Source organism: Peromyscus maniculatus, chromosome 2 (genome assembly GCF_049852395.1).
Source record: "Peromyscus maniculatus bairdii isolate BWxNUB_F1_BW_parent chromosome 2, HU_Pman_BW_mat_3.1, whole genome shotgun sequence".
NCBI classification, from domain to species: Eukaryota; Metazoa; Chordata; class Mammalia; order Rodentia; family Cricetidae; genus Peromyscus; species Peromyscus maniculatus.
This window is the reverse complement of record NC_134853.1, coordinates 130,215,927-130,228,689: the sequence shown is the minus strand read 5'-3', so window position 1 is coordinate 130,228,689 and position 12,763 is coordinate 130,215,927. Positions and strand designations below refer to the sequence as shown.

The 12,763-nt window shown below is 50.5% G+C and overlaps 1 protein-coding gene across 3 annotated transcripts in view; it reads right to left on the bottom strand.

Annotated features, from left to right (window-relative positions):
• Positions 1-11,181, bottom strand: part of Ttc39a (tetratricopeptide repeat domain 39A) — a 54,210-nt gene extending 43,029 nt beyond the window's left edge. For 2 of the 3 annotated variants that reach the window (XM_076564749.1, XM_076564750.1), the window contains exon 1: positions 8,368-8,500. Coding sequence is in view for 1 of the 3 variants with exons in the window: in XM_076564751.1 (XP_076420866.1) it covers positions 11,049-11,101 (53 nt within the window). In the remaining 2 variants the exon portion in view is untranslated. Of the gene's footprint in view, positions 1-8,367; positions 8,501-11,048 lie in introns of those variants that run through there. The other variant, XM_076564751.1, reaches the window with a different exon arrangement.
• Positions 11,182-12,763: the final 1,582 nt, after the last annotated feature.

The window sequence follows — 12,763 nt, the reverse complement described above, 5'->3', positions numbered from 1 at the left end:
GAGGTGGGGGAAGGAACAGGAAGAGAAGTTTGTGTGTGACTGTCGTGAACATCTCTCAGGGTGGGGCTTGGTCAGATGATCACTGTGTCTCTGCGCTTGTGGGTGCCTGGCTGTGAACACTGGGTCCAAGGAGGTAAGAGCTCCCTCTGAGGGGATTAGTTTAGCAAAGGCTAACTCATGTTAAGGCTTCTCACAAGCCGTGTGTGGTGGTAAGTGCACAAGGACAATCTTAATTTTCACTTCTAACTACTCTGTGAACCCCAGTTTCTACAGAGGTAGGATGGAAATAGCGTCTACTTCATTGTGAGCAGTAAGAATTTTTGCAGATAGAGATGAAGAGGGCCTCATGCTCAGGAGCAGCGCCAGTGCCTGGGTTGGATTCTGCTCCTCTCCCCATTTTACAGGTGAAAACTGAGTCAAGCAAGGTCAGCAGCAGAGTCAGAATTCTTCCCACAGTGGTCCTGAGGCGGGAGCTGGAGCCAGGCATCCAGTGAGTCAGAACCCTGATCAGGCCCATCAATAGGGTGTCCCCACAGGCCATTGCTGACCCTCAGGAGCCCTGCCTAGCTTCCACTCATCATTGCTCAGCTCAGATCACATGCTCAGCCCCACCTTGAGCCAACAACAGAACCCAGAGGTTTAAGAGAGCTTCCCAAGCCCAGTCCCTTTTTCACCTGACAGAACACCTGTTTCCTGACTTGTCTTTTTCAAGACAGGGTTTCTCTGTGTAGCCCCGGCTGTCCTGGAACTCACTCTGTAGGCCAGGCTGGCCTTGAACTCAGAGATCTGCCTGCCTCTGCTTCCTGAGTGCTGGAATTGAAGGCATATACCACCACTGCCTAACTTTCGCATTGTGAATATTATATATATACATATGTATACATATATACACACACATATATGTATATATGTGCACACACATATATATAGCGTGTGTGTGAGTGTGTGTGTGTGAGTGTGTGTGTGAGTGTGTGTGTGAGTGTGTGTGTGTGTGTGTGTGTGTGTGTGTACACATAGGCACCAACACTCGTGTGGCGGTCAGAGGACAACTTGCAGGAGTTGGTTCTCTCCTTCCGCCCCAGAGCAAAGCGTCTTGCCCTGTAGGCTGTCACTCCCATATGGAGTTACCTAACTGGATGGGAAAGTTGCAAAAGTTTCGGCAACAATAAAAGGTTTCTGAATGCACAGCAACCAAAAATGAATTCAGAATCAAATCTGTCATAAACCCAAGGTGTTTCTGGCAGTGTTTGGCCATGTGGTACCACATGATTTCACCGCAGGCCTCGCTCTGAACACACACGCACACCTTGCTATCATGCCATGCGACACAGTGTTCCTGCAGCACCCAAAAGGTTTTCTGCTGTTCCAGAAACCTAATGGGTTAATCATGACAAACAAGGGTGTGTGTGCTCCATGCATGTGAGTGTGCAGGTGTGGGCACAGGTGGAGACTAGAGGATGTCTGGTGTCTTCAGCTAGCACTTTCCACCTCCTGCCTTGAGACAGGGTCTTTCATCCAAGCTCCCGGGATCCACACATCCCCACCCCTCAACGCTGGGATTACAGGCACATGCAGCCTCGCCTGGCTTTTTACACGTTAGGGATTCAAATCCAGGTCCTCACGCTTGCACAGCAAGAACACTTATCCACTGAGCCATCTACATAGCTCCTAAACAAAGACTTCCAGTATTTTCCTTCCATCATTCCTCAGTATCAAACTAACCCATCTTTGGGTTAGTTTGTAGCAGAATGTATGGCTTCAAAGCTGCTGCTTGATGCTGTGTGTGGGGACTCACGCCTGTAAGCCCAGGACATGGAAGGCAAAAGGGAGGAATGCCCTAGTCTGAGGCAGTTCTGACCCACACAGTGGGTTCTAGGCCAGACTAGGCTACAGGTAAGAGCTTGTCTTGAAAACAAAAATAGACAAATAAAATAAACAAAACCACAAACAAAAAAACAGGCATTGTGGTGCATGCCTTTGATCCCAGAACTTGGAGGCAGAAGCAGGTGGATCTCCGTGAGTTCGAGGCCAGCCTGGCCTTCATAGAGAGATCCAAGACAGCCAGGGCTACCCAGAGAAACCCTGTCTTCAAATAAATATAAAAATATTTTAAAATTCTGTTGGTTTGCTAACTTGAATTTCATTTTTAAAAAGTTAAATGAAGCCAGGTGTGGAGGCACATGCCTTTAATCCCTGCACATGCGAGGCAGAGGCAGGGGGATCTCTGTAAGTTTGAGGCCAGCCTGGTCTACAGAGCTAGTTCTAGGACAACCAGGGAAACAGAGAAACAGCCAGTTACACAGAGAAATCCTGTTTCAAAAACAAAAACAAAAACAAACAAACAAAAAAAACCCCACCAAAGTTAAATAAGGGGCTGGAGAGATGGCTGGGTGGTCAAGAGGACTGGCTGCTCTTCCCGAGGACCTGAGTTCAAGTCCCAGCACCTTCACGATAGTTTACACTTGTCTGTAACTCCAGTCTCGCGGGATCTGACAACCTCTTCTGGCTTCCAAAGGCACCAGGCACACATGTGGTGCACATATCTACATGCATGCCAAACATTCTTACACATAAAATAAGTAAGTAGGAAACAAAAACCACAACACACAAGCACATCCATCTTACTGGTGTGCAAATTTACTTTCCCCTTTAATAAACGGAAAAATTATGTGTGTGTCAAACAACTGTTTTAAAATAAATGTCTCTATGCTTTATTATCGGTCCATATCTGACTTGCAGACCTATTTTATAGACCTCTATACCTGGGGTCATGCAAATATCTCTTGGGTAAAGACGAGCTGCTGCAAGTGGAGCCCAGTACAGAGACGGGAGAAGGGAAGGGGGTATCTGAAATGCGGTCACAGGAGTGGAGTATGCAAGTGTGTGGCAAGTGATGTCCTCACCACAGAAAGTGCTTAAGCTAGAGAGCCAGCTCTGCCTCCATCTCGTAAACCTGGAACAGTACCCCAAACACTCAGGATGCTGGGACAGGCGCTTACCATAACTTCAGCAGCCTGTTGGCTCCACCCCTCAGCTGCCCAGGCCCCATCCTGGTATGAAGCACCCCCATTCCCTACTCCCAAGTCTTTCAGGCTCTGCCATTCCAGATCAGGTCCTTGTCTCCAGAGTTTTCCTAATATGGCTGAACTGGTAACTGTAAAGTAGGCTCTATTTCTCTTCAATTTTTTTTTTTTTTTTTTTGAGACAGAGTTTCTTTGTGTAACTCACTTTGTAGACCAGGTTGGCCTGGAACTCACAGATTCACCTGCCTCTAACTCCGTGTGGAGAAGGGCCGAGTACAGGCTGTGTACCCTGTGAGGTCAGAGGGCAGCTTAGGGAAGCTGGTTCTCTCCTTCACCACATAGGAGATTGAACTCAGATCTTCTTGAGGCCCTAAGGCCAACCAGGCAGGTTATAGACTTGGACTTTTTTTTTTTTTTTTTTTTTTTTCTGGAGCTGAGGACTGAACCCAGGGCCTTGTACTTGCTAGGCAAGTGCTCTACCACTGAGCTAAATCCCCAGCCCTCCCCCATTTAAACCATCTTACTTTTTAAAAATTATTTATTTATTTATTATGTATACAATGTTCTGTCTGCATGTATGCCTGAATGCCAGAAGAGGGCACCAGATCTCATTACAGATGGTTGGGGGCCACCATGTGGTTGCTGGGAATTGAATTCAGGACCTCTGGAAGAGCAGCCAGTGCCCTTAACCACTGAGCCATCTCTCCAGCCGCCGGGACTTGGACTTCTTAATACTTTAGAAGTGAACAGGTCCATCAACGTGGGCACTTGAAGAGGGTATGGCAGCCACAGCTGTCTTGTTTTGTGAAACTCTCTATGCAGTCCTGGCTAGCCTTGGACTTGATACATAGACCAGGCTAGCCCTGAGCTTGTGGTGATGCTCCTGCCTCTGCTTCCCAAGTGCTGAGGCTACAGGTGTGAGTCACAACTCTAAAATGCTCCCCAGCAGTGGTCCCCTGGGAGATACCTGGTCCTTGGATCGGCCTGCTGCCTCCAATGTCCTGTGTCCCCAAAAAATGCAAGACCTTGGGAATATTACACCCTTTCTGTCCCTCATTGCCTCCCGCCATACAACCGCCCCCCCCAAACAGAAAGGAGAGAAGGAAGCTCTACATTCTTCTGATATTTTAGGTTCAAGGATTGGGACCCCTCTGCCCCAGCCTGGTCTCCAGGTGCTGCTAAGGGTGGACCAACGAGAGGACCAATGAGGCAGGCGAGAGGGGCCAAGGGCTGTTCTGACACCAAGGGACGGAGCTCTGGAGACAGACATCCTTGGGGGGCTAAAACCTCGGCTGCAGAGCCAGGATGACCTGGGTCGATGCCTGACCCTGCCATGTCCCAGCTAGCTTGAGGCTGCACCCCTGCCTCCACACCCAGGATGGCAGTGAAGGGGCTGCTGTGATCACCAGGGAAACGGCCCCAGCAGGCCTGGCCACGTGGGAGGGCTGTTCAGGGAAGAAGGTGTACTAAGGACCGCGGGGGCCTCAAGGCCTCCCTGCTCAGTGTCGTGGAGAGAGCTGATGGCACATGGCACACGCTGGCTGGTGGAACCAAGGCAGAGCTGGGTCTTCCTGTATGCCGGAGGCAGGGGGAGGCAGCATCTGGAGGTGGGGGCCTGGTTCAGAAGGGTTGGAGACTTGAAATTTGGGCTTAGGGGCCACAGTGGTAAACAAGAGAAAAGGGCAGGACCCACAGAGCTGTCAGTGACCTCCCACTGGTCTGGCCTGTGCTTAGGAACAGCTTTTCAATTCTTTAAAAAAAAAACGGGTCTCGGGCCGGGCGGTGGTGGCGCACGCCTTTACTCCCAGCACTCGGGAGGCAGAGGCAGGTGGATCTCTGTGAGTTCGAGGCCAGCCTGGGCTACAGAGTGATATCCAGGAAAGGCTCCAAAACTACACAGAGAAACCCTGTCTCGAAAAACCAAAAAATAAAAAAATAAAATAAAAAAAAATCATGGGTTGGGGATTTAGCTCAGTGGTACAACACTTGCCTAGCAAGTGCAAGGCCCTGGGTTCAATCCTCAGCTCCAAAAAGAAAAAGAAAGAAAAAGAAGGAGGAGGAGGAGGAGGAGGAGGAGGAGGAGGAGGAGGAGGAGGAGGAGGAGAAGAAGAAGAAGAAGAAGAAGAAGAAGAAGAAGAAGAAGAAGAAGAAGAAGAAGAAGGGTCTCCTGGGGCTGGGGATGACTGTCATAAAGGGCTTGCCATGCAAGCACAGGGCCTGAGTTTGACCCCAGAACCAAGTTTATTATTATGTTTTAAAATTTTTATGTACAGAGGTGTTTTTACCTGGCTGTACGTCTATGCACCATGAGTGTACTTACGCCCACAGAGGCCACAAGAGGGTGTTGGATCTCCTGGAACTGGAGTTACAGACGGTTGTACGCTGCCATGTAGGTGCTGGGAATCTAACTTTGTCCTCTGGAAGAGCAGCCAGTGCTCAACAGCTGAGCCACCTCCCTGGCTCCACAGAACCCACTGGAAAGAATAAAAGCCAGCACCAAACCAACCTGAGTCCAATTGATCACCATGATGTGGGGTGGAAGGGAAGAGCCAATTTCAGAACATTGCCCTTAGACTTCCAGAAGCATGCCACAACACACATACTAAGTATAATAATAATAATAATAATAATAATAATAATAATAATAATAATAACAACAACAACTACAACAATAACAACAACAATAATAATATTGAAAGCCAGGCCTGGTGGCATGCACTGGAGAGGTAGAGACAGGAAGCTTCCTCAGGCTTGCTGGCCACCAGCCTAGTCTACTTAGGGAGCCCCAGGCCCCAGAGAAAGACTCTCCCTCCAAAGATAAGGAGAGTAACTCCTGAGGAACAGCACCTGAGGTTGACTTCTGGTCTCCACACACATGCATGTACACACACCTGAACATACATACACATATCTACACACAGGTGAATACACACCACACACATGCACACATGTGCGCATATATGTGCACGTGCACAGTCCCCTGTTTCCTGACTGTGGACACCATGTGACCAGCGGTTTGAGGTTTTTGCTGCCTTGACTTCCCTGCTGTGACGGACTGTACCCTTAGCCTGTGAGCCAGAGCAAATGTGTGAGTATGCTCTGTCAGAGTATGCCACCACAGACCAGGAAAAGAAGCCGTTTACAAAAGACACCCAAGACAAGACGCCACCAGGGAGGACAGAAAACAGCCTCGCTCCTGGGGATGGCTGTTATCAGACACGGAATCTGCCTTGTCGGGCTTCCCCATTTCCAGAATGCGAGAAATGCATTTCTGTTCTTTGAAAACCAAGTAGACACACATGATAACACAAAGGGCCCAGGGGCCATTCCAGCAGGGGTGATGTACAAACACACTCACTTCCCATGACTGTTCTCAGTGCTTTACAAAAAGAAACTTCCAAAATCCTCACAGTTCCCCAGACAACTCCTAACAGCTCTCCCATTTAAAAAGTAGTTCTTTCATTTTTTTGAGATTATAATTGTATCAATTCCCTCTTTCCTTTCCTCGCTCCAAACACCCCCGTATATCCTTCCTTACACTCTTTCAAATTCATGGCCTTTTTTTTTTCACTAATTGCAATTACATACATACATAAATTCCTAAATGCATAAGTACAACCTGCTCAGTCTGTATAATTGTTACTTGTATGTACGTTTTCAGGGCTGAGCATCTGGTATTGGGTAACTAATTGGCGTGTTCTTCCCTGGGGAAGCCTATTTCTCCAGTTCCCTTAGTTACCTGTGGTTTTCTGGGTAGGGTTGCGGCCTCCTGAGTTTTCCCTGTCCACATCGACCGGTCTACCGTTGTCAACTATCCAGGACTAGTCATGGAGCTTGGAGAACTTATAACTACCATTTTAACCAGCAGTCCCTAACTATATCTACATTTGTCCTCATCAAGGAAACTTCTCTTTGCAACAGATGGAGACCACTACAAAAAACCACAAAGGATCAAAATGCAGAGTGTGGAGCCCAGTCCCAGTGCATACATCTTCAAAACACCCTCTACCCAAGGCTCAGGGGAGACCTCAGATGAGGGCCAGGAGGACTGTAAAAGGCAGAGGACCGGGGAGTTTGCTGTGAGACTGTTTCCCCTAGGAATGCCAGAAACTATAGTTGTGAAGTCTCACCACATGATCGCCTAAACAGGAGCTGAACAAGGACCTCACCCCATTTGACAGATGTGGAAACAGAGAGGCTTAGCAGCTGTGTGGTGTCACCCAACTGCAGTCCTAGCACTCAGAGGCCCCAGGGGGATTGCTGAGAGTTCAAGGCGATCCTGGGAGAGCTATATAATAAGAAGACCCTGTCTTGTAGTGGGTAGCCATTCCAGCTTTGATCTGGAAGTTCCAACCCCCATTGAGGCTTCGGTAACTGTCACGCCTACAAGACGGGGCCAAGAGAGGACCCTGAAGACCGGAGATCCGGATGCGCGGGCTCTCTTGGTTCCTGGAACCTGGGCGCTGGAGGTAGACCAAGCAGAGTTCTCCAGAGAACACCACCGGATTGCGCTACACCTTTCCCAGACCCTGTTACCTATCCCTTCACTTGTGAGTTACCCCACAAAATAAACCTCCCTTTTAACTACGTGGAGCTGCCTTAATAATTTCACCAATACTGTCTCAAAAGCAAAAAGAAAACTCAGGGAAACCAAGCAAACCAGCAAAAGAGGTCTACCACCCTCTTCAGAGTCATGCTTGCTATCTCAAAAATCAGGGTTCCCAGAAGCCTGTGCGGCCTCTGGGCACACTGCTTTCTGGTGCTGTCTGAAGGCTTGGCAGCCAGGGAGCTGCAGGAAGAATCAGGTGAGCATTAGGAGACAGTGGAGCTGGCCATTGAAAGTGACATGACTATAGTCCAGGGTCCAGAGGAGCAAGGCCGAGGATCTTTCAGAAAATGGGCTACTGGTAGATCTCAAGCTGTGACCCCAATAACCCATTTCTCCCTTATCTTAAAAAATGCCCCAGCTGTCCCATGTCTCTGTCCTCCTGTACTCATAAGGCTGGACAAGGTTTACTTGGAAGTTTCTTTGTGACTAAGGACTGAGGTGCACATAGGGCATCTCCCCTCTCAGACTCCCATACCCAGCAATCGCTGGAGGTCAGAATTCCAGAGTAAAAACAGTCAACACTATAGAAACTTGGGGTTTTAAAACACAAGCCTAGTAGTACAGTAGTACCTCAACTTGAAGGTTCTGAGAATGAGTAAAAACTCAGCAGTGGCCTCCTCCCCCTCCCCCAGCACTGCCCAAGGATTAGATTAGACCCTTGCAGCCTAACGCTTTGAGGGCTCTTCTGGCTCAGGCTCACGCCAAGAGCAGGGTTTATCCCTCCACACACCATACCTGGGGGCTGTGGTTGGCTGGGCTAAGGAGTCAACTTCAGGCCAGGTAGGTAGAGGTGCTCCTGCTAAGGTGTACAGACTCCAGGGACAGTTCCCCAACAGTCCTGTGGGAAATGCCACTTCTGACCCCTGACATTTTCCAAATCTCTTCTGTTCAAGGAAAAGATCTAGGATGGAAGATTTCCTAACACTCCCACTACGAAAAATGAACTTGCATTTACTCAGCACCAGCCACACCCCAATGACGTCTGCAAAGCAACAGCTGAGGTTGGAGGGCATGGGAGTACAGGGCCACAGAGGCAGCTGCTGGCTGGCAGCCCCACCCCTTATCTCCGTGACGCTCTGGTCTGTTGCTTTACCAAGCCTTTGCCCTTTCTGCTTAGCTCCCCTCTCCCAGTCCACCATTCTCCTAATCTCTCCCCAGCATCCCTCTCCTAGGTCATCAAGCCACCTCCCTTCTGGTTTCCCTGCCTCTGGTCCCTTCACACAACGACCCTAGAGATGTACATGCATGCGACACTTAGGAGGCTGCCTGTTGCTCACAGGACAGAGAACAGCTGAATTCTCATCGGTGGGGCCTACACAGGGAGAAGTCCACCCAGACACAACCAGGCTTCATTACGTCAGTCAGGGCATCTTGTCTTCCTCAGAAATCATTCAGTGTATCATCATCAGAACCCAGATATATTGAGCCCCAATTTTGCTGAACCCTGCCTCCCCCACCCCACCCACCCTCTTGTATAAAGGAGCAGATGCCAGGACCTATAGTTGCGATGATGTGTCTAGAGAATCATTTCTCTTTAGGGTAGCATGGTCACCTTTAGACAAGGTGAAGATCCTGCCTGGAGCCTTTGGGTGCTTTCCAGTTCACAGCGGGAGACCCTGTGTTCTGGCCAGCCGACTTCTCTGAGCTCCTCAGATCTTTAATTCCTGGCCCCTTTCTGCTGCAGCCTCAGATCTACTTTGGGCTTTGACATGAACTGTTCTCACACTGGAAGGCTCTGAGCGTGCTCCATTTTCACTGTGCATCCCATCATCTTATTGTAAACTTTACCTAGCACCTATTTCCGATGTCCCTTTGTCTATTTCTGGGTATGCTGGTGTTTTTTACTAGACTATGGTCTCCAAGAGCAGAGGCCTCTGTGTCTGAACTCAAGCTGTGGCCACAATGCCTCATACAAAGCTTAAAACAAGGCAAGTGACCCACAGAGTGTACTGAAAGACTGAATGAGAGCCATAAAAGAGAGAAAAGGGAGCTAGTGCCTTGGACCTGAAGATTCAGGGCCATCTAGATGACTCAGCAGTAAAGGCGCCTGCAGCCCAGCTGTCCGGAGTTCTGGGACCCACATGGTGCAAGAGAGCTGACTCCTGAGAGTTATCCTCTGACCTCCACATGTGGACTGTGGCATGTACATGCCTAACTCCCTAATAAATAAATATGATCTAAATTAATTAAAACGATGGTGACTCAAGATGGGATTTTTTAAAAGAGGATACCCACGCCGTTTTATAAAGTGTCAAAGAATGGAGAAATTCTGTCTTCCAGGCAGCTCTGAGCACTTGCAGCCCAGCTGTGCTACAAGGCAGCTGCCTGTTACCTCAGTCTCCAGGTGATGAGCAGCCACAGGCTGTTCTGGGAGTGCTTGCTTGCTTTTGAGACAGGCACTTAGGTAGCCAGTTTCAAACTTGAACTCACTAGGTGCTGGACCTTGAACTCCTGGTCTTCCCACATGCTAGGCAAGCTATATGCCTAGGCCTCGACGTTTTAAAGTAGAAAACTGACATGCATCTGGCTTGTCCTTCTGGAAGGACTGTGCAGAGGGAGCACTAAAGACAACGGGAAGCTAGAGGCTGCTGAAGCAGCCCAGCAGAGACAGACAGCCTGGAGATAAAATCAGCAGGATGTGAGCTGAGGGGAGGGATGAAGAGGGAGGGGTCAGGGATGACTCCCGGGTTTCGGGCTTGGGCAACCGGATGGATGACTGTGCCCTTCGCTGAGATGGGGTCACAGGATGAGGCACAGGTCTGGGGTGAAGACACCGAATTAGGATCGTGGCTCGTCAAGGTAGGACAGTCTGATGGAGGCAGCTGCGTTGCCCTGTCCCGGGGACAGCAGTGTGAGCAGCAATGTAAGTATGAAGGACTTGTGAGGGGACCAGGACTTCTGATAGCAAATACACCTGAAGGCACCAACTCAGCTAGGATATGGGCAAGTTGAGGAAGTTGGGGAAGCGACATCAGAAATCTGACATCCGACATCCGGAAGAGATTAATGACACATCCCTGCAGGGGGGACTTTGGTGCAGTTTTCCTAACTGGGGCTGGGGAATCAGGATCCCCTTCTCCACCCAAAAGGATGATGTATTTGCGGCGGGGGTGGGGGTGGGGGGACAGCACTGGGCTCTTACTGCCCCCCTCCCTGTAAGCCCCAAGGGCTGGCCCAGTGACACTCGCGGCTAGGTTTAGGTGGAGTGAGGCTACGTCCCTTTATCCTTCGACCCCAAGCGGCTCAGGACGAGTGCAGGTGAGCAGAGAGCGTGTGGGAATGCAGGAGGCCCTGGGCTGCCCCTGGGGGGCAGTTATCCCCAAGCTCAGCAGTTGACTCTGTCTCCAACCAGCTCCCTCCCGTCCGTCTGCATGCCCTGGCCCTCCAGAGTTCCCGCCCGCGCAGCCGTCCAGTACCTGCAGTCTCTTTTCCTGGATGCAGCCCTCTTCCAGGTGGTCAGGAAGGCCATGGGTGCAGGATGGCTGGGGCAGGGGCGCTGGCGTCACCTCGCGGTGACGGCTGCCTGGCTGCCGCAGGGACTCTCAGGTGGCGGTACCTGGACGCCTCACGCGGGGCGGTCCCAGTTCCTCCCCGCCCTGGCGGGCACCTCCCCTCCAAACATCCCCGCAGCAGCCCTGGGGGTCAAGGGCGCGTCCACTCCATCCAGAAGCAGACAGGGATCTCGAACTGGTCGAGACCCATCCTTGGGTACTGAGAAGGCCAAGTTTGTCCTGGAGCACACCCTGGGCCAGTGGCAGGCAGGCTTTCAGCCTCGCCCCCATACTTATGGATAGCGATCGCCTTATCAGGGTTCTACCTGACAAAGGTGTTTCTACCGACCAACCCCCTCACCGGTTTTTCCAGGGCTAACCGCTTCCAACTGGGTCAAGAGACAGGCCCTGAGCACGAAGGGAAGGGAGTTGCAGGGAGCTGAAGGGATGAGAAGGCTACAGGCCAGACCAGGCACCAGTTTACAGGCTTCTCTGATCAGTACGATTTGGTGCTTGGGGTGGGGTGGGTGGAGCGCAGCCTTTCTCCGCGGGTCGTGTGCATTTTCAGCATTTTACATTGCCATTGACCGGAAGAATGGGCTCTGGCACCCACCAGTGCAGTCCAGCAGACAACTGTGGGTGCTCAGCCGACGATACTAGGCAGGGGAGCAGCTTGAAACCCCTGGATTCAGGACCACCAGGAGGCTTTCTTGTAAGAGCGTGGGCGCCGAGAGCTCCCATCTCCTTTTGGGCTCGGTCTGCATCCCAGGTGCTTGTCACAGCAATACGAACCTTCTGTCCAAGACATCGGGACCGAGTCTCCCGCCGACTCAAGTGTTTCCAATGTGCCAACCTGAGTCACATGTTTTACACAAGAGCTTATCTTCCACTCACTAAATACCACACACCTCCATTTTGCAGTTGGCAGAACTGAAGTACAGACGGGTTAACCCCGGGAGACCACGTTGTAGAGCCAATCTGCCCCATAGTCCCACTCTGCCTGCGGTCTCTAGCCCTGCTTGGGCAAAGCTACCCCAAATATAGCATCTGGGTAGCCACTCACGCCTGCTAGGCAGAGAAGCAGTGCCATTCCGCCCCCCACTTCTCTGAGCACACACCTCGGAGTCCAGGGAGATCAAAAGAGCCTGAGAATGCTGTCTATCACACCACAGAACTAGTGTGACCAGACCTTGAAATTCCAGCTCCCGTGAACCCACAGGCTTTAGAAACCCCTGGGTCCACAGAGCCTGGTTCAACTTGGCAGTCCTGGGCACCAAAGACAGCCAGGGCTCCCCCGGACTCAGGCAAGAAACCTTGGGAATAAGGACCTTAGTCTCTCACAGGCTCAGAGACCGACCAGTCTATCGACATTGGATTAAAGTCCCACCCAGCCTCTGGGCTCACAGCCAGCATCACTTCCTCCAGGAAGCCTTCTAGGCTCTCCTCTTCAGAAGTCTCTCCCTGTCCAGAGGCTACATTTTTGTCTACTTTTCTCAAGTATTTAGAACTACATATTTTTAATTTAAAAAATTAAACATTTTTTTAAAGATTTATTTATTATGTATACAATATGCCTGTATGCCAGAAGAGGGCACCAGATCTCATTACAGATGGCTGTGAGCCACCATGTGGTTGCTGGG